The 22343-nt window shown below is 37.5% G+C and overlaps 1 protein-coding gene across 4 annotated transcripts in view; it reads right to left on the reverse strand.

Annotated features, from left to right (window-relative positions):
- The window catches only part of Hgf (hepatocyte growth factor), a 71540-nt gene that overhangs the window by 28893 nt on the left and 20304 nt on the right, over nucleotides 1-22343 (reverse strand). For all 4 annotated transcript variants that reach the window (XM_087655891.1, XM_087655889.1, XM_087655890.1 and 1 more), the window contains exons 6-8: nucleotides 20778-20898; nucleotides 19269-19387; nucleotides 260-434 (exon numbers count right to left, since the gene is read on the reverse strand). In XM_087655891.1, the coding sequence (XP_087512017.1) occupies nucleotides 260-434; nucleotides 19269-19387; nucleotides 20778-20898 (415 nt within the window). The remainder of the gene's footprint in view (nucleotides 1-259; nucleotides 435-19268; nucleotides 19388-20777; nucleotides 20899-22343) is intronic.

Here is a 22343-nt window from a genome sequence, read left to right on the forward strand (position 1 = left end):
GTCTTTACGAGCAGAATTACAGTGAGGAAGAACCTAGAGATGTGTTTTATAAAACATGGTTTGTCCACCCTCTAGATCAGCACTACCTAGAATGCTCATTAAAAATGTTTATGTGAGGCGAGAAAAGAAGCCTATCCACCATTTTGCCCTGAAGCACACCAAGGCCGTTAAATCGTAATAACAGAGAGTGAGCAAAAGCATTATTTCCCATTTCCCTGGGATCCGCTGAAGCTTGCAGCATCTCCTGAAACCGACTCACTTGCATTTGAAGTTCTCGGGAGTGATGTCATGCTTGTGGGGGTACTGCGAATCCCAACGCTGACACGGAATTCCATTCCAAATGGTATTGGTGGTTCCCCTGTAACCTTCTCCTTGGCCTTTTATACATTCAGTTGTTTCCATGGGAACATCAGTCTCATTCACAGCACTGTGAGCTGTTGATAGAAGAAAATAGGAGCTCAAAAGGAACTGTTCAGCAAGCCATCACCCTTCCAGTACCCAACACATTTGGGGTGACAGGGACTTTTCAAAATCAATTCTAAAGTTTATAAATTATACAAAAATGGAGTCAGAAAAATAACATATCACTATTTCCATTTCAACTTTCCTTTCATCTCAACTCTAAGTTAATTTTTTTCATGAAGTTTTGTGAAGATACTAACTTCCATTTACCTCTGTGAAGTACATGTTGCAGTGTCATTCCTAAAGACAAGTTTCTTCAGTACATACAAATTGAACAATTTAATCATTGACAATGGTTTTTTTGTATAGTAAATGCTCCGTAGGTTGAAAATCTGCTTTTCAAGCAGATTTTGGGGATTTCAAAAAAATTGAGCTGTTCCTAGTTTTTTCTAACATGCACTTACCATATACATATATACATGTGTATAGATGGTATATATGTTTGTATGTATGCATGTATATGGTCTGTGATTGTTTTTACTTGTATATTATATACATGTATATATTTCAGTTACTATGTAAAAATAATCACAAAATTAATTTTCCATAAACCAGACTCAGTCTCTTTGCATTGAATATACTCTCAATTAAGGCTAACTGAAAACAAGCCAGAGTGAGTGTAAGAATGGACACAAAGAATCCCAGCACTCAGAAAGCAGAGCAGGGAAGACCAGGATTTGAGAACAGCCTGGACTATGCTCACATCCTGCCTCAAAACAACTCCAAAATTAATGTCTAGAAAACTCTGACTGGTTTAATGAGCTCAGAAGAAAACACCCCAGCTCTTTGGTCATGCAGTAATCTTTAGATAAAAGCCCTTTTGTTTACTGTCTTAAACTGTTTCAGACTTAAGTAAATTTTCTGTGGCCTAACATTGTAGAACTAGGTGGGTTACATTCACAGATACAGAATGATCTATATGTGTTATCTGTGGGTAGCCGTATGAGATTATTAAAGACAGCTTTTTTCCTAAGTTTGTTTCTCTGTTATTTGTACATAGATATTTCATTATAAGTTCTCTGAGCTATGTTTATGCTTAACAAGATAAGTACTGCATAAATTTACCATTATTCAATAAAGCTTTGGAAATATTAACAATAAAGGTAAATGGGACAGTTACAAAAGATCCCATCAATTCTACAAAACCTAGAATTTGTGGGAGATGGGCCTCAGAACATGCCTATGACCTTGATTATTTTAATGAAGATGAAAATCTCCCCACAATAAGAGTGGCAAAATTCCATGGCAGGGACCCAGGAGGGCATGGTTAGAGAAGGGGCAAAGTAGCACTTGTTCATGCTTCCTGTTTCCTGCTTCCTGCTTCCTGCTTCCTGCTTCCTCTCTGTGAGTGTAAAACCTTAGCCATCTTGACATTCACACCATGTAGATTGTGACTTTCAACTGTACGCCAGGCAGATACTCTCACAGTAAGACAATCAATGGGTTTCCTGTAATTTCCCTTAAAACTTATTAAAATAATAACTTTGCTCTAATTCATTTAAAATACTTAATATTTTATGCATCTCCTTTCAAAAATAGATCTGCAGTTCAGAAATATTCTGATTTATAAAAAAATTTATATGAAGATATAAATGTTCAGACATTGACCTCTGTATTGCTATTTGTGAGCAATACATAAAATGACATATGGTGATATTAGTGATAGGTAGGTAGATGATAGATAGATGAATAGAGGGATGATAGATGACAGCTTCAAAAAATTAAAAAATATGAACACCTATATAGATAGGTGTTTGTACTGAGCACCCATGATTTAAATTCAGTATCACCTCAAAGTCTTTATTATATTGCAAAATAACATAGATTTCATAGGCTTGGTAACTACATTTCATCAAAGTTAAAACTATTAAGTTGGACAATTTAGATTCAAGTTAGTATATATAGTATAAAGGACTATATTTAGGTGGGACATCTTTGAATAAAAATACCTCTAAGGTCAGCCTTGTACTAATAATATATTGATCATATTTCTAAAATACTATGATAAGAATCAGGACAAAAACATGTCTTGAGGAATTTATAAGTTCATTACTTTAAAATTAGAAGAAGGTTTCCACCACTGCTATGATTTCATTATGGCCATTTGCTCTGGATTGCTGGTGAAATACGGTTGCCATTGATTGTGTGGGTACTGGGAGGTAGGACTTTAAATGTGATCAACTCATTAAGAAGCATTCACACCTCCTTCAAAGACTAGGTCCATTCTACTGAAGGTAGATCAATAAAGCACAACCTCTTTGTATCTACTCTTCTCCTCATATGTCTATTTGCTCTTTTGCCTTCCAAGATGCACAATGCAATATCAATGTTTTGCCACATGCTGTGACTCAGCCTTGAACTTGCAGCCTCCAGAACTGTAAGCTTAGATAAGGCTGTACAATTGACCCATTCTATCATAGAAACATAAGGGAGACTAAGACACTTAGCTCTTAGGCACAAGTTCTTACATCGAAAACTGGTGACAGCAATAAGAAATTGAGTCCCAAATGGGGAATGGAGTTCCCAGTTGGGCATACCAGTGAAAATCCTACTTGTATTAGTATTTTCAAAGTTTTATCACCCGCCTTTATCTCCTTACTCCTCTCCTTATTTGTTTGTTTCTATTCTCTGTTTACTGGTATACGGTTCTTCTCAAGCACTCTCCTTGGTATTTTGCTCCTGTTATCCTGTGAACCCAGCTCAGTCTCACTGGACACAAGTCAGAGCCACACTGACTAGATATGAGCTGATATGAGCTGATAATTTCCCTGAGAAGTTATTTCAAAGTTAATTCCAAAGAAATGAGCATACTTTTACTTAACAGATACTAACCAAGATTATAATAAAAAGATAAGAAGTATTCTGTATTTCAAATCATTATTCAGTATGACAATAATCGAATGAAACCTATGGTAGTTATATCTGAAACACTACATAGAGGTTCCAGTTCAAAGACAAGTTGAAATGTACTTAGTAAAGGAGATTTTATGATAAAGATGACAATAGCTCATTAGGAAATCAATATGTGGCCTATGCAAAGAATTGGCTGTAGGCAATAGCATAATAATCAGAAAAACTTGGAGTAAGCAAATTTTAAAAAGCAATAGAAGACATAATTTTCATAGAAATAAGCACGTTTTTAAATTTCAAAACACCTGCATTATAAAAAGTTCCACCTTAATAAAAGCAAAGATAGAAACAACATGAAGTTGGGTGGGTGGGTGTAGAAGTGGGGGGAATTTGGAGAGGGGAAAGAATATGTCAAAATACATTAATGAAAAGGTTAATTTAAGCAAAGGAAATCAATTGTATAATGATGTTGGAAAAATATCTCACTAATATTTTAGCCACTATTGCAAGTTCAAGCCTCTGTTGCAAGAGTTAACTTTCTCTCAAACAAAGAAGTTTCTAACTAGAGCTAATTAAAGAGCATTCCACTTTTAAATGCAATTACAAAATACTCATCATTTAGACCATGAAGTTGGCTATTCATCTTAGCATTCACTTACATGTTTCTAAATATTGCGTCTTTTATGTTATCATCATCATCGTTGATATTATCATAATTATTATTTGAGTTTTTTTTCAACACAGGGTTGTCTTCCTTTTTAGTCTCTTAAATGATTGACTTACAATCATAAACCACCATGCTTAGCACTTCAGAATATTTTAAAGGTTTTGATGGGAGGTTATCTTGTAAAGTCACTCTTTACTGAAAAAAGAAATGGTAACATAAAACCAAGGTGATGAGGGGCCGTGAAGATGGCTCAGTCAATAAAGTTTCTTTCTCAAAAGCTTGAACATGTGAGTTTAGATTTACAGCACCCATTTAAAAGCTGGGTCTGCCGGGGGATATTGTAATCCAACATAAAGTATATGGTTGGTGAGGGTGGGCAGAGACAGGCATATCCATGGAGTTGACCAGACAGATAATCTAGACAAATTAATAGGTTACAGGTTCAGAGACCCTAAATCTGAAATTAAAAGGTAAAATAATTGAAGAAGAAAAACCATGTCAAGTTCTGGCCTCCGCAATACATGCCTGCATACAGATGTATTTATACACACATGCATATGTACATGTGCACACACAGACACACATACAAACAAATTTTACATATATTATGTATATACATATTACATAGTCACAAAATAGATCACATAAAATATTCTGATTTAGAAGTAGAAAACAAAATAGGGGAAAATGTATATTATACCAAATAGATATATTTTATTAGGCTTCAAAAAGATACAACATATGGAAACAACAATCATCATTTTACCTAATAATTTAATAAGCATCTATAACTATATAGAAACTTAAATATCTTGGTTTCTATTTTTCCTCATTTTAATTTCTTAGAAATGTGTCCTAATTTTAACCACAAAGCTTGTATTTTTGGTAAATATCAAATTCGGGGTTATTATGTCAGTGCTAACTATTATTCAACTACTAATAGTACTAACAATATTCAACTACTAAAAATGACCTCATCAAGAACTCCATAATTCCGCAGTGCATACAATAAATAATTTAGATGAATGAGGATATATTCCTACAACTACTTAGGGTAACTAAGTAACTTTCATCGGTAAGACTTCTTATGAGACTTTTTGAAGCTGTTCAACAAATATTATCTGATGAATGGTAAATATTATCCATGATCAACGAATTGTCCATAGGTCATTTAACTGTGATAGAAATGCCTGATGTCACTGCTCACATACTTAATGTTCTAATAAAATAACTTATTTCTGAACTACAATAAAATAGGCTCCTTCTGCTGCCCTACTGTAAAACTACCAAAAGCTGGAGCAAAAGTAAAACAAACTCTTCATGATAATTGATTTGGAAAGGGCTGTCAAATGTTAAGAAAGGCATTCCTTTGTACTTAATCTTTCAACATGGGACTTGGATTGAGGAAGGCTTGAAAGGGTCTTTAGCAGCCATACTAAGAGTTAAAGAAGAGCAGCAGCATGGCCAAATATCTGTTAAAGCTGATCAGCTCAAGATAAAACAACACATTTTTAAAATGCATTATCACCACACACACACATAGTTTTGCAAGTATGTCTACTAAGTTCACACTGAACATAGCAGGAACCCATTTGAGAGTTTCTCACAAATGCAATATTTTGCCAGGGGGGTCAGTGGTGGCCAGGCTTTGGAAACAGATCGAAAGATATTTAAATGCTCCTCACTGGGAGAGGAGGAATGTTTGTTCTTGATGATTGACACAAAGTTTTCTGTTTGGAAATACTTTTAAGGAACACAACATCCAGTACTGAAATTTCCACTGTCTTGTTTCAAAAGCATCAAACCCGATGGGGCTTCTTGGAACATTTGCCTGTCTTCATTGGGTTGAATGCAGTATGATCTAGTTGCCAGAATATTTGAAGGCATTTTGCATGTTTGAATTTAAATAAAGATGATCGATTTGTCTAATTTCTAAAGCAAGCATCTTTTCCCAGACAGGCACAAGTAGAAACAGAACACTAATAACAGATCAATCCAGGCATGCTGGCATACACCTGCAATCCAGCCTTGGTCAGGCTGAAGGGGGTGGCTCATAAGACCAAGGCCAGCTTGCCCTATATAAAAACACCTTATGTTAAAAAATAACTAAGTAAACAATATATTTATTAATGTTCTCTGTGAAAATCTTGCCAGAGAGACTGTATTTGTTGACATGGATTTCTATGAATGGTGACTAGAGAGTAAGAATGTCAAAGAGTCATAAGCTCTATACGATCAAGTAACCCCTTACATTCACAGTCCTTTCAAGTAACCATCATTTCCAAAAAGCATGCAGATTTTCCATCAGAAGTAAGCAGCCTGACACCCTCTCCTCTGACCATGTACATGTGTGCAGAGACCAGAAAAATACAGCAGGTATTTCAGAGAAAAGAACAGGTGCCCTATTCTTACATGGGTGCTAGGGATACAAATTTGGGCCCTCACAATTGCAGAGAAATCATTCTTATTCACTGACCCTGCAAGCTGCATACTCCTATTTTCTCTCTCCCTCTCCCTCTCCCTCTCCCCCTCTCTCTCCCTCTCCCTCTCTCTCTCCCTCTCTCCTCTCCCCTCTCTGCTCTCTATCTCTCTCCTTCCCTCTCTCTCTGTCCCTCACTGTTAACAGTTAAGAATAAAATTGATTAGCATGCCAAAGGACAAATATCTGATTATGCCCTGGAGTTCATCCCACCTCATAGCTTCATAAACATAGCTACTGAGGAGCAATGAAACCCAGGATTCACCTCATGATAGGCCCCAGAGACTTGAGTACAGTCCATAAAGCCACCCTCCCATCAACAGGACTTGTGCTCCTTGGACCACAAAAGGCAGGATCAGACCCACTGTAAATTTAAAGAGCTTCTTGTTTTAAAGTTGACATGGGAAAGTAGTAAAGACCTCCAAAGTACAAACCTCAAATTGCTTGCACGTTTGCTCACCATGTGAAGCCAGTATTCATACTGAAACATTGCCCTGGACTTTGTCCAAGCCTTTTCTGGTACAAAATACACAGGAGACAAGGCATTCATGAAAGGTCTTCAATTCTATAATATTTTCTTAGAAGATGACTTGGAAAAGCTATCCAAGTGAAAGACTTTTCCCCGGAGAAGGGTATTGATAGCATGATTTTTTTTCCTGACTGAGAATATAATACAATTTTTATTTCTATGAGTCTCTACTCTGGCCTTGAACTTCCAATAAAACTCAGCGAAACAGTCAGAGTTCTTTAAGAGGAAAAGCAATTTGTCATAAATATTTTCCCAGCATCTGAATATTCTGAAGTTTTAAAGATAATGATACTCTCTTTTAAAGAGGCTTATGTTGAGTTTTACCACAAGGAAAGCTGTATGTATCTGTTATAGATGGCTATTTAGTCATAACAAAATGCCAAGGATACTTTAAACAATGTGATTTAGTCTCTCACAGTTCTAGAGACTGGGAAGTTCCAGACCAACGTCCTGCTCCACTGGTTCCTAATGAGGATTCCTTTTGGCTTGCAGATAGTTGGCTTCTTGCCCTGTCTTCACGTGATAGAGGAAGAGAGGGGGAAACTCCCTTCTGTTATAAGGCCATCATTCCCACTAGCTTTTGGCCCTTCCTTAGAACTCTACTTAATATTAAATCCCATTTAAAATGCTTATGCCAAAATGTAATCATGTGGGGATTTAAAGCTACAATATTTAAACATAGGGAATCTTACAATTCGGGATATTACAATGCCACAACAGATGCCTGGGTTGTGAAAAACCTGGGCAGCACATACTTCTAAAATGTCTGTGGTCAAATATAAATCGTCTGTAAGTTTAAGTAATAAGAAAAAAGAGAAGAAAGACAGTAACAGGCACGAGATGAGGGAAGACCAGAACAAAATCTATTAAGCCAATAAGCAGCAAAACCACAATAACCAACAAACCTTGAAGCCTATGGATGAGCTTAATCCATGGCAGAAGAGTGGGGAACGATATTTTAGGCCTTATTTATATGTACATTAAGAATCACAAAAACCCACATGAAATGACCATGAAAAACCCTAAGTACCTAAGAATCAACCTTCACTCTTCAACAACTTTATATTAAACTCCTGCAATAGCCAAATGCTCTGCTTAACTGGAGCCTCCAGATTTCGGTAGAGAGGGAAAAGAATAAAAATAACAATTAAAAAATAAAATACCTGAAATATTCAGGCTAGTTAAGGACATAAAAAGAGAAAGGAGAAATTTAGATGGTGGAAATATATACTAAGGTATATGAGAAGATATTTAGCTGGGCATTTTGGCACATACTTTAATCCCAGTATGCAGAAGGTCTACATAGAGAGTATTAAGGCAGGCAGAGCAACATAGTAAATCAGTAATTCATAAATAAATGAATAAATAAACATTTGAACAAGTTATGTATAAAATTTGTAAATTAAAATAAAAACAATACTTAATGACATAGACCTGTAGTACCAGCAGTTGGGCAGCAAAGGAAGAAGATTGTCCCAAGTTTAAGCCAACTAGAGCTAGACAATTAGTTGTAGGCTAGCCGGAGGTACATAGTGTCATCCCATCTCAAGAAGAAAAGGGTGGACAAGGAAAAGGAGGATCCAAAAGAGGAGGAAGAGAAGGGAAAGGAGAAAAAAGAATTGGTATTGGTAAAATGATAGCTAAGTTAAAGTTTACACAAGGTATAGCATTAAATTAGACAGAGACAGACAGAAGATGATTATGCAAGGCAGAAAGAACATTAGGGGAAAGGAAATTATCATGAAAATTCAAAATACACGAGATATCAGAAAGAAAATGAAACAAAATAAAACAAAACATTGCACTTGGAAGAGAAAGCAAGAACTCCTAGAAAGAAAGCTGGTACATTATTAAGTCATTCAGGACATTAAGAATGTGGGAAAGGCTTCTTGTCTCTATCTCCAACTGAACCCATGGCAGATGGACTAGCCTGCTCTTCCCACAACATCTCACAGCCTATCTGTCTGCCAGGAGATCTGCCATAACCAGGAACACAGATGAGATCACTGCCCCAAAACCCATGAAAGCTGGGAACCCCACAGGGCCCAGAAGACCTGGGATCTAACCTGCCATGCCTGAGCTCCAACATCTTTCCTGTCTGTACCTTCACCTCAACCCGTGGCAGATCAATAGCATGCCTGTCTGCTGCAACCCCACAGCCTACTTCTTTCCTAGGAGGTCTTCCATAATGAAAAGCACGGATCAATCTGTCTGTTCCCAGACCTGAAAGCCAGCTTGTCTCTCAGGATGTGGCCCCTAACCAGGGAAACAAAGACACTGGGACACAGGAGACCTGCTCTAGCAAGGGACTTAGGTGGCCTGCTCTAACCAGAGGCAGCACTGCCTGCCTCCCAGGAGTCATGCTCTAAACCCAGGTTACACATCTGCCTGCCTCCCAGAAGGCCTGCTCCAGTATAAGAAACCAGAACCAGTTAACACCAGAGATAAAGGACAGTAAAGGGCAAGCACAATATCATAAGCAACAGAAATCAATGTAATTTGACATGAACAGAACCCAGTTCTTCTAACACAGCAAGCCCTGTATACAGTATTGCAACTGAAGAGCAAGTTTCTGACCTAAAATCTCACATCATGGAGATGATAGAAGCCTTTAAGATGGATATAAATAACTCTCTTAAAGAAATATAGGAAAACACAGGCAAACAGATAGAAGCACTTAAAGAGGAAACAAATAAATCACGTAAGGAAATACAGAAAAATACAATCTAACAGGTTAAGGAATTGAACAAAATCACCAAAGACCTAAAAATGGAAACAGAAACAATAAGGAAACCACAAATGGGGGCAACCCTGGAGATGGAAAACCTAGGAAAGAGATCAGGAGCTACAGATTCAAGGAGCACCAGCAGAATACAAGAGTGGGAAGAGAAAATCTCAAGCATAGAAGATACCATAGAAGATATTGACATGTTAGTCAAAGAAAATACAAAGAGTAAAACATTTCTAACCCAAAACATCCAGGAAACTCATGACAGGATGAAAAGGTCAAACCTAAAACTAATAGTAATAGAAGAGCATGAAGATTCTCAGTTCAAAGGGCCAGAAGATATCTTCAACAAAAATTATAGAACAAAACTTTCCTAACCTAAAGAAAAAGATGGCTGGGCATACATGTACAAGAAAACTGCAGAAAACAAAATAGATTGGGGTAAAAGAAAATTTTCCACTATATGATAATAAAAGCAATAAATGTGAAAAGCGAAGAAAAATATCTAAAACTGTAAGAGAAAAATGGCAAGTAACATATAAAACAGACATCGGAATTATACCAGATTTCTTGAGAGAGACACTAAAAGCCAGAAGATCTTGGACAGATGTCACACAGATGCTATGAGACCACAGATCTAGTCCTGGCTACGATACCCAGAATTCTCAATCACCATAGATGTAGAAACCAAGATATTCCATCACAAAGCTAAATTTAAATGATATCTTTCTACTAATTCAGTTCTACAGAGGATACTAGAAACAAAAGTCCAATACAAGGAGGTTAACTATACCCCCCCCCAAAAGAAAGAAACTAATCATCTGACAACAAATCCAACGAGAGAGAGGGAGAGAGAGAGAGAGAGAGAGAGAGAGAGAGAGAGAGAGAGAGAGAGAGAATCACATACACATAATACCAGCTCCAATAACAATAATGCAGGAACTAACAATTATTGGTCTTTAATATCTCTTAACATCAATGGTTTCAATTCCCCCAATAAAAAGACACAGGCTAACAGACTGGATATGCAAACAGGTTCCAACATTTTCCTGCATATAAGAAACACACCTCACCAACAGACAGGACTACCTCAGAGTAAATGCTAGAAAAAAATGATTTTCAAGCAAATGGTCCCAAGAAACAGGATCGAGTTACAATCCTAATATTTAATAAAATAGACTTTTGACCCAAAGTAATCAAAAGAGATGGGGAGGGACAGTTCAGACTCATCAAAAGAAAAATCAGTCAGAATGAAGTCTCAATTCTGAACATCTATGGCACAAATGCAAGGGCACTTATACTCATAAAAATAACCTTACTAAAGCTCAAAACTCGCACAATAGTGGTGGACTTGAGTACCCCACTCTTGCCAATCAACAGGTCATTGAAACAGAAACCAGAGACACAGTAAAACTAAAAGAAGTTGTGAACAAAATGGATATTACAAATATCTACAGGACATTTCACCCTAAAAAAAATGTATCTTTCTTCTCAGCACCTCAAGGAACTTTCTCAAATATTGGCCATATAATCAGACATAAAACATGTTTCTATAGATACCAGATGATTGAAATGATCCCATACATTCTGGCAGATTACCTTAGACTAAGGTTGTACTTAAATAACAACAAAAACAGACAGCCCACACACTAGTAGAAATTGAACAACTTTCTACTTAGCGATAACTTGATCAGGTAAGAAACAAGGAAAAGAATTAAGGACTTTCTAGAATTCAATAAAAATGAAGGCACAGCATGCCCAAATGTATGAGACACAATGAAAGCAGTGTTATAAGAAAAATATATAGCACTAAATGCCTTCATTTAAAAAAATGGAGAGATCCTATACCAGCAACATAAGAATACACCTGAAAATTCTAGAACAAAAGAAAGCAAACACACCACAAAGGAGTAGACAGTAGGAGACAGCCAAACTCAGGGCTGAAATCAACTAATTAGAAACAAACAGAATGATACAAAAAAAAAATCAATGAAACCAAGAGCTGATTCTTTGAGAAAATCAACAATATAGATAAATCCTTAGCCAAACTAACTAAAGAGCACAGAAATTGAGAAAATTCAAAACAATCATCATATCTTATTACAAATACCTATATCTGGCAAAACTGGAAAATCTGGATTAAATGGATGATTTGCTAGACAGATACGACATTCAAGATCAGGTAAACTATCTGAACAGTCCAATCAGTCCAATAATCCCTAAGGAAATAGAAGCAGCCATTAAAATCTCCCAACAAAAAAAAAAATAAATAAATAAATAAACAAATAAATAAATAAATAAAACAGAGCCAGATGGGCAAAATTCTACCAGACCTTGAAAAAAGAGATAAAACCAATACTCCTCAAAGTTTTCCACAAAATAGAAACAAAGAAACACCACCTAATTCACTCTATGAAGCCACAGTTACTTTGATACTTAAACCACACATAAATCCAACAAAGAAAGAGAACTTCAGGCCAATTTCCCTTATGAATATTGATGCAAAGATACTCAATAAAATTCATGCAAACCAAATCAATGAAACACATCTGTGATCAAGTAGGTTTTATCCCAGCAATGCTTCAATACACAAAATCCATCAAGGTGTTCAAAGACAAAAATGACATGATCATCTCATTAGATACCCAAAATGCCTTTAACAAAATACACCACCCCTTCATGTTAAAAGTCTTGAAGAGATCATGAATGGCACATACCTAACCATAAAAAGCAATATACAGCAAACCAACAGCTAACATCAAATTAAATGGAAATCTTGAAACAATCCCACTAAAATCAGGAACAAAACAAGTCTGCCCACTCTCTCCCTGTCTATTCAATATACTACTTGAAGTTCTATCCAGAGCAATTAGGCAACAAAAGGAGATCAAAGTAATACAAATTGGGAAGGAAGAAGTCAAAGCATCACGATTTGTGGATAATATCATAGTATACATAGGAGAAACTCAAAATTCCACCAGATAGCTCCCACACGTGCTGATAAACAACTCCAGCAAAGTGAGTGGATATAAAATTAACTTCGAGTCCTTGAAGAATGAATTTGAAGACCTCAAAAGGTGGAAAGATCTTTCATGCTCAGGGATCAGTAGGATTGACATAGTAAAAATGGCCATCTTACCAAAAGCAGTCAACAGATTCAATGTAATTGCCACCAAAATCCCAATACAATTTTTCACCGACACAGAAAGAGTAATTTTTAACTTCATATGGAAAAACAAAAAACCCAGGATAGCAAAAAAATTTTTTTCACAAAAATAAAAGAACTTCTAGGGGAAGCACCATCCCTGAACTCAAGCAATGGTGATAAAAATGGCATGTTATTGGTAAAAGGATACAGGTCAATCAATGGAATAGAACTAAAGACCCAGAAATAAACCCACATACCTATGGACATTTGATCTTTGACAGAAAAGCTAAAACCATAGAGTGAAAAGAGAAAGCATCTTCAACAAATGGTACTTATCTAACTGGTGGTTTGCATGTAGAAGAATATAAATTGATCTGTACTTATCACATTGTATAAAACTAAAGTCCAAGAGGATCAACCTAAAACCAGATACACTGAATCTAAGAGAAGAGAAAGTGGGAAAGAGCCTCAAACTCATTGGCATGGGAGGGGAGTGGAGAGGGACAAAGATTTCCTAAACAGAACTCCAATGGCTCAGGCTCCAAGACCAAGCACTGATAAATGGTACCTCATGAAACTACAATGCTTCTGTAAGGCAAAGAACATAGTTAATAGGACAAATTGGCAACCTACAGATTAGGAAAAAATACTCACTATTCCTGCATCCAATAGAGGGCTTATATCCAAAATATATAAAGAACTCAAGAAGTTAGACTCCAAAAACCAAATAACCCAATCAAGAAATGGGATACAGAGCTAAACAGAGAATTCTCAACAGAAGAATGTTGGAGAAGCTCTTAAAGAAATGTTCAACATCCTTAGTTATCAAGGAAATGCAAATCAAAACACTTTTTGCTCCTTACACGAATTGAAATGACTAAGATGAAAAACTCAAGTAAAAATATATGCTGGGGAGGATGTGGAGAAAGAGGAACACTCCTCCATTGCTGACGGCATTGCGCACTGTGGCGACCACTCTGGAAGTCAAGTTGGTGTTTCCTTAGACATTTGGAAATGGCTCTACCTGATGACCAGCTATACCGCTCTGGGGCATATATTCAAAAGATGCTCCACCATACTACAAGGATATGTGCTCCACTATGTTCATAGCAGCTTTATTTATAATAGTCAGAAGCTAGAAACTACCTAGATATCCCTCAACTGAAGACTAGACACAGAAGAATTGGTTCACTTACACAATGGAATACTATTCACCTATTCAGAATGAGGACGTCATGAACTCTGCACACAAATGGGTGGAACTACAAAGTATCATCCTGACTGAGATAACCCAGATGCAAAAGGACTTCATGGTATATGCTCATTGATAAATGGATTAGCAAAAAGGTACAGAATACCCACAATACCCCTTCATAGACCGACAATGTGAAGTTTAACAAGAAGGAAGACCATGTGAGGTTGCTTCCCACTTAGAAGGTGGAGGAAAATAATCATGAGTGGCAAAGGAAGGGAGGAAACCAGGTGAGAGACAGGAGGGGGAAAGAGGGCGGGATGAGGTTAGGGGTCCTGGAGAAGCCCAGAGGACCAAGAGAATGATTGGAAATGTGCAGTTGTGGGGGTGGGGCAGGAGAATCTCTAGAAAGCCAAAGACCTGGGATCTGAGAGGCTCCCAGGACTCAATGGAGATGATCTTAGCCAAAATGCCCAATGGTGGGGAGATGGATCCTAAAAATAACATCTTCCAGTAGGTAGACAGAGTCTTCAGTAAAGGTGTGGGGGAACCCACTTAGCTTCAAATTTTTTGACTCAGAATTGTTCCCATCTAAAAGAAATGCAAGGACAAAAATGGAGGAGAGATTGAAGAAAAAGTTACAGTGACTGGCCCAACTTGGAATACATCCCATGGGCAAGCACCAAACCCTGACACTATTACTGATGCAATGTTGTCCTTGCAGACAGGAGCCTAGCATGACTGTCCTCTGAGTGGCTTTACTAGCAGCTGCCTGAGACAGATGGAAATACTTACAGCCAACCATTGGACTGAGGTCAGGGGCTCCTATAGAAAAGTTAGGGGAAGGATTGAAAGAGGCGAAGGGGATGTCATTCACACAGGAAAAGCATCAGTAATAACTAACCTGAACCCCTCAGTGCTCTCAGAGATAAACCTACCAGACAAAGAGCATATATGGGCTGGTCTGTGACCCTCAGCATATATTTAGCAAAAGACTTCCTTGTCTGGCCTCGGTGGGAGAGGAAGTACCTAATTCTGTAAAGACTTGATGCCCCAGGGAAGATGGATGCTAGAGTTGGGGATGAGGGGTTGCAACAGCACCTTTCCAGAGGCAAAGGATAAGGGAAATGGGGTGGAAAAACTCTGGGAAGGGGAGCCAGGAATGGGGGCAACATTTGAAATATAAATAAATAAAATAATTTAATAAAAAATTGGAAGTGGAATTAAAGATGCTTGTTTTTTGTCTTGATTTAATATCAAAGAAAATCTTCAACTTATTTCAATTATTAGTCCCTCCCTCTCTCCTTCTTTTGCCCTTCCCACCTCTCTCTCTCTCTCTCTCTCTCTCTCTCTCTCTCTCTCTCTCTCTCTCTCTGTACGTGTGTGTGTGTGTGTGTGTGTGTGTGTGTGTGTGTGTGTGTTACAGTTTAGCTTAAGAATCAGAAATAATGTCACCAGAATTTTGGAAACATCACTGGTTTTGTAGTGAGAAAAAGAAAATGGGAGAGGACAACAGTGAACAGAAAACTGTTCATCCAAACACTGATGATGAACAATACTTTATGGCTTTATGAGGAGAGTGATGAGTCAAAATGGCCAATATAGAAATTCACAGACAACCAGACCAGCATTCCTAGGTGAGGCCTAAAACAGGAAATGTGGAGGAGAGTTCCAGGGCTTGGATTATTCTAGGAATTTAGATTCTGAACTAGATAAATGATTGTAGCAAGCATACAAATAAGTATTTAAATCACAGAACAGGCCCCACTGCAAGATTCATGAAAAAACTCAGAGAAAGCTCTTGAGAGTAGAAGTCACCACATAGGTAAGTTACTTGCCATGAGGTCAATGGTGACAGGCAAGAGATCTATTCTAATCCTTGCACACTAAGGAAACAAATAAACTTTCAGTGATCTAACACAAGAAAAAGGACTTTCAGATATACCTGACATTTTAGAGAACGTCTGGTGTTTACAGAATCAAAACTATCATCCCAATAGTAGTACTCTAAGATAACTTGTGCCCAAAAGACTGAAGGCACGAGCAAACATGCATGGCTGCCTCCTTTTAAGATGGCATTAAGAAACTTAGTAAAAACAAAACAAAAATCAAAACACAAAAAATTTTTACTTTACAAAAACAGTACCACAGATTTCTCTATTTCTGAGAATTTCATATTTTCTTATTAAAACTAACTGCATTTTTATCCAATGTTTTCACTATTTCTAATGAATTCACATGCTTTTAATTTCTAATATAAAAAGCACTGGTTCCATAAGCCACAGAGATACATTGAGAATCCCAATGACAGAGTAGAAGCAGCTTTCCTTCCAAGAGTTTGTAAATTGACTTAAACAATCAGTGAAGAGTTTTAAGGGACGTTAGTCGTAAGGGAGTCTCCCAAGCTCCAACAGAATAATGCAGCTGATACAATTAATCTCAACTAATATTATTTCTGATTAATATACAGAACGTACTTATTTAAACTGTAAACTTGCCCCAGAGAAAAGCATAACCTGGAAGTTTTTCCAGGCACTGCCCAGGATTTGCAATCTTATCTGTTTGTAGTATCTTAATACACTTGTGACTCTCAAAATGCATACAGCTGAAAAGTGTGTGGGCTTCTGACGTTCATGGAGATATCCTTTGTGAAGAATATGTTGTGAACTAAGGTGAACAAGCCCTCTGTAAAACACCTAGGCACAAGTTTACAGACGATGAGCAGCATCCATCCTTGACTTCCAAGGATCGACACTGACTCTAGGACAACGCTTAAAAGAAGTGACAGGCCCTTATTTGAAGTTCATTCATCAGAAAAAGAAATATCATTCAAATCGTGACCTTGAGAGTCACAGATTTTCTATCAAGACTGTCAGCCATGCCTGGCAGCTCATACAAAAGCACTGAGGCTTAAATGTACTCATAGAACTTTGTCTGGCTCAAGCTCATCTTTATCCTTTGTGAACAACGAGGTGCAAGACACAGAGCAGTTGTTCAGCAAATCTAAACCCACAGACATGGGCCCAGAGCCTTGTGTTCTCTGCCTGCTGGCTGACATTGCCTCACAGTCAATATCACTAATGGCATTCTCCAATATCATGCAGAAGAGTGGATTTAGATTCATCCCCTCTAATGTAGGCACTCCTCACCCTCCTCCTTAGGTGAGTAGCTCTCGTGTGAGCATATAGAACCCCCTGGGGAAACTAGGCTGTCTCTTCTTGCCATTTCCAGCTCCTCACAGTGTGGCCTATCTACTGTACGTTATAACCTCTTGAATACTGTTCACATCCTTCACCACTTTGTTATCTCACTGCCTGTTCCTTTCATTTATACTCTATTCCTTCATGGCCTGTAATTCATGTACTTTTTGTGAGAGTGTCTTTTCTTTCTCACCTTATTCTATTGCTCTGAAATAACTCTGTATTGAAATGGAATTGTTAAATTTCCTATGATTATAGGATATAATCGCAAGTGCATCTGAGTTCATTATGTGCCTGTATGGTACCTAGAGATAAATAATTATTAATAATTCACATTGACAAATGCCATAAATAGGTCTAACATGTTCTCAAATACATTTTATTACTGTCTCTAGTGTTTGTAAACTTCGATGCAATGTGTTGTAGTAAAATTCAAGTTGTGTTAGAGAAGTGCTTGTGTTCCAAATGTAGGAAAGGAAAATAATGACAGTAACATTCTTTATTTCTTATTCCAACCTCCTTTTAAAACGCCCTGATGGTTTGAGTTGAACCACAGAAGGGAGCGGCACTCAGGTTTCCCACGATACCTGCACCAGTCATAAGTGAATGAGTATACACGGGAAAGTGTATTTATGCAGTGTGAGTACGCGTTTGTGGGTTGGTTCTCTGTGCATTCATGTGTGTGTGTTTGCTAGTCCTTGTTCCACGAAAAGGTTTTAATAATTCCTAGATGACAAACAATAAAAGAGAAACAATTGGTGCATTGTAACTGATCTAAAAAGATGAAAAGTTGAATATGATTAAATAAGTCAATGGGTGGAACTAATCCAGTCTCAACAGAGCAACACTGGCATAGGAGCCATCTTAGATTTTTTTTAAAGGACAAAACAGATGATTCAATCTCCCTGGAACACTGTGTATCATCTGAGAGGTTTCCAGATTCTGTGATCACTTCACATATGCCATGTCCTTTCTCGGTACCTTTCTGATTTACCCAAAGGCTATATTTCATTAGTGGGTCTGGAAATTACACTGACAGTTCAGCACTCAGGCTATAAGCCTTATTCAGAAGACATTCCTCATCAAGCTGGTACAGGGAAACATCCAACCATCTATCCATAAACCTCATAATTTCGTATTAAGCTGGGTACATGGTTTCATAGAAATCATTTCCTTCTATATCCCTATAGCAATGCATAACTTTACATTGTCAAGCTAATTTACAACATTATACACCTCCATAAATGTATGCCATTCTACCAATCTTAAAGTTGAAAATGTAAAAGCCTATCTCTATGCATAGTGAAACTTCAAAGAGGAGAAAAAGACATGGATTGGATATAAGAGAGAGGACCACAGTCACAAATTTAAAGGCATATCACAAGTAAGAAGATATTTAGCTTATATCATGAGCATTTCATCCGGAAGCAGAGCTTAGGAATATAGCAAGTTGAAACAAAATGTGGGCCATATTTGACACTACCTAGAGGGAGGACACCACGATCTAGAGGTTAAGGACACCTGTAAGAAGCTTCCATGAGGCATAGTTCTCCCCCATCACAGGCTCTGCTTTTGTCCAAAAGAGGTTGGCTATCAGATGTCAGCTTAAACTCCAACTCAGAGGCCACAGGGAGAGAAAAGATCCAGGAGGAGGTAGTAAACTCTGAAGTGGTTGCAAACATAAGAACTTTGGACTACTGTACATCGTCCCTGCTCATTTTCTTTCTCTTTGAACTTTTGTTTTTGAATTTCTCGGCCTCATTAAACTGCAAGTATATTATCACTGCTCACATATAAATGTGTTTCTTTGTGGACACTTGTGCACGTATCCCTTTCAAAACAACGTGAAATCTGTAAAGATTGGATAAGATGACACAACATTGTCTCAAAATATTAAAACTCCTGCCTACTATGATATCAAATACAATAGCTGTTAAACTATCTCCCTAGTAAAGACTGCTTAGATCCAGCCTGTTAGAGGAAAAGGAAGCAATAAATTTGACTCTAACTTACCGCACATTTTAATTGCACAATACTCCCAAGGGGTGTCAGGGTCAAGAGTGTAGCACCATGGCCTCGGCTTGCCATCGGGATTGCGGCAATAATTATCATCAAAGCCCTTGTCGGGATATCTGCAAACCACACCAAGAAACGTGTCACGTAAATCTGCCTGGAAACACCACAAGACCCTCAAGTCACACAATAGTTTTCCACTTAGCTTGCATGCTAGAGTTAGAAAAGAACAAGTTTCCATCCCTTACCTTTATAGGGCCTGCCTGTCCCTAACTGTCCCATTTAACGTACACAATCCATAGATGACACAATAGTGTCCTCATTATTACCATGTTAAGTCCATGTTGGACCTATCTACCAGTTAGGATCTCCAACTGCATCTCTGTTTTACAGAGTGCAATTAAAGACAAACTCCATAAACATGACCTTGTGTAGAAGGCTCATTAAAAGAGCAGGTTCTTTCCTAGGGCAGGCTTAAACTTCAAACTGAATAGCTCTGCTACTGATGACAGCTCAGTGTTAGAAATGGAGCCTCACTAGGTCATGCCCTCACCTCCACCAGAGCGGAGACAAACTCCATCACACCACTTTCTCCACATCTCACCTCCTATTAAATTAGCAGCGTCCTGAAATGGTGATTGGAATTTAATTGCTACCATATCCTTTCTGTTCTTACTTAAAAGAAATGGCATGCATTCTTGAAAAAAAAAAGAACTTAAATTCTATTTACAAAAAGAAAAAAGGAGAAATAAACAAAAATAGAGAAAAAATTAAGACACAATTTACACCAATTTCCAAAGGAAGGTGGAAATAGACTACTCTAATTATTTGCATCTTAATTCTTTATTATAAAATGAATTCCATTTTGTTTCTTTTTCTAATTCAAGGTTTTCATATGAAATAAATGTTTCTGTTCGCGATTTTAAAACACATGAAGTTAAAGCAGCCAGAAGATTCTTTTGTGTCACCTTTCTTTTCATGGACATGAACTAGGTTAAGGTATTAGACATAGGACCTAAATATTTGCAAGATGGTAGATGGGTCTTGGTTATACTTAGTGATAGCCTATCTGTTGAGATGCTGGGTCTATCATGTAGCCATTACTTTATTAGCCACATCGAAGTGTCTTTGCTATGCTTTGTTTTGGTTTTGCTTTGTTTCTGTCTGTTTATTGCTATGGGAAGCAAGTGGAGTCTTAGACTACTGTTGCCAATCTGCACCTCACTGGCAGTTCGCTCAAAATCTTCCTGACTTAAGCAACTCAATTAAAAGTGAAGTTACTGCTCTCAAATTTCTGCTGTAAATCCTATCACCCCAAAACTATTGTTTGCAAACCTAAAGCCTCCAGCAGTTGTGGCAGAAGCCAGAATATTAAGGCTAATTCCACATTATCTGTCCATGTACCATAAGAAAAGCACAGAAGGAGATTTCCCATGGTGGTTGGTTACTGAATGGACAACAGTTTGTAAAGAAAGAGTTCTATGGGAGCAAGGTCTGGTGACATCTTACCTTTCCGGCAAGAATTTGTGCCGGTGTGGTGTCTGCTGATCCCAGCGCTGACATGTCTTGCCTGATTCTGTGTGATCCATGGGACCTCTGTAGCTTTCACCGTTGCAGGTCATGCATTCAACTAATGAAATTAAAGCATGCTATGTTAATTGTTTCTGGTAGTGCAATCAAGACCACCACTCTGTTTAAAAAACAATAAATTAATTCATTATTTTAAAAAACATAAGTTGTACATACCATTCTAATTTTAAATTGGGATCTTATGCTCATAAAAAAGCAATATAAAGTAATACCTGTAGAATATATCATGTAATTTAAATATGTTTAAGTTAATGCCCTACAAATTTAGCATAGGGACAGAATGCTGCCTAATTTCCTATAACTATTTTAAAGTGATCAAAATTGGACATATAAGATAGAATTGTAGAATGTTCCCTTGTGAACTACTGTACAAGATCTCAATGTCTATATCATGAACAACATAGTACTTTTCTGTCAACTGCCCTCTGAACACATCCAAGATCTCAAGACTTCAACTGAGTATATATTGTATTACTACAGTCCATTAATATATACATAAGAGACCAAACAATCGGTCTGCTATGACTTAAATAACAGAAGTTTCTATGTATGCATAGTTACATCTCCATTCTGTTAGTAAACATTCATGCTGAGTAGGTGGGCAAGCTCGCATTCTTACCTACCTTAGGACAGAAGATGACCTGCCACTGAACTCCGCGCACCCACTCTTTAAAAAATGTTTAAGCTGATCTAATTATGCAGGATCATACTGATGATTCTGTGGGTTAATTAATTGTTCACCTCTGGCTGGTCTCAAGTCACACTGAGAACAGAGTCCCATCAACTAGCTGCAAATGAGATTTCTCAAACAGAAGGTTGATTTGTAGCACAGCAAGCATCCTGCAGAATAAATCAGTGCCTGGCTCGCCTACGAATCCGGCCAACTTCCCCACACACATCATTTGTATCTTGTGAGCTCTGATCGGCTAACTTTCTCTGAAGTGCGGAAAGATATTAATGTTATAATTAATTTATCCACTGGGTTCTTGCCTAATAAATATTGGGGATGTTTTGGTAGGTGGCATGAGAATGATGTTTTCTTTTGAAATGTTTACTTTTATAATGTCACAGGACATTAACTATTCACTGTCTGGAATATATAATCCTGGCACTGGATTGGTTCATCGACTTTCTTCTGATATGGGATAGTTTGTGAAGTAAGACAAGGAACCAATTCAGTTCCATGGTAGTGTGAAGATTGCCCAGGATACAATCAACAGGCACCTGAACTGTAAGTGAGGGTGTAGTGAGAGCTGAAGAAAGGCGTTCAGGTTAACCGTGGTTGTTTCCACACTGAAAGGCTCCACATAGGTTATGCCTCAACACAGTGCAGCTTTCCATATGAATGGAACAAATTTATTTAGCGATCCTCATTTTTTAAAGGGATGTGAGGTTCGATGTTTTCAATGAAAATGGCGCAGCCTTTGTTATTGTTCCTTGCTCCTTTGTGTTTAATAAAAAAGGACATTACTTAAATTTAGCTTC

The sequence above is a fragment of the Rattus norvegicus genome, chromosome 4 (assembly GCF_021556685.1).
Source record: "Rattus norvegicus strain SHRSP/BbbUtx chromosome 4, alternate assembly SHRSP_T2T, whole genome shotgun sequence".
Lineage (NCBI taxonomy): Eukaryota > Metazoa > Chordata > Mammalia > Rodentia > Muridae > Rattus > Rattus norvegicus.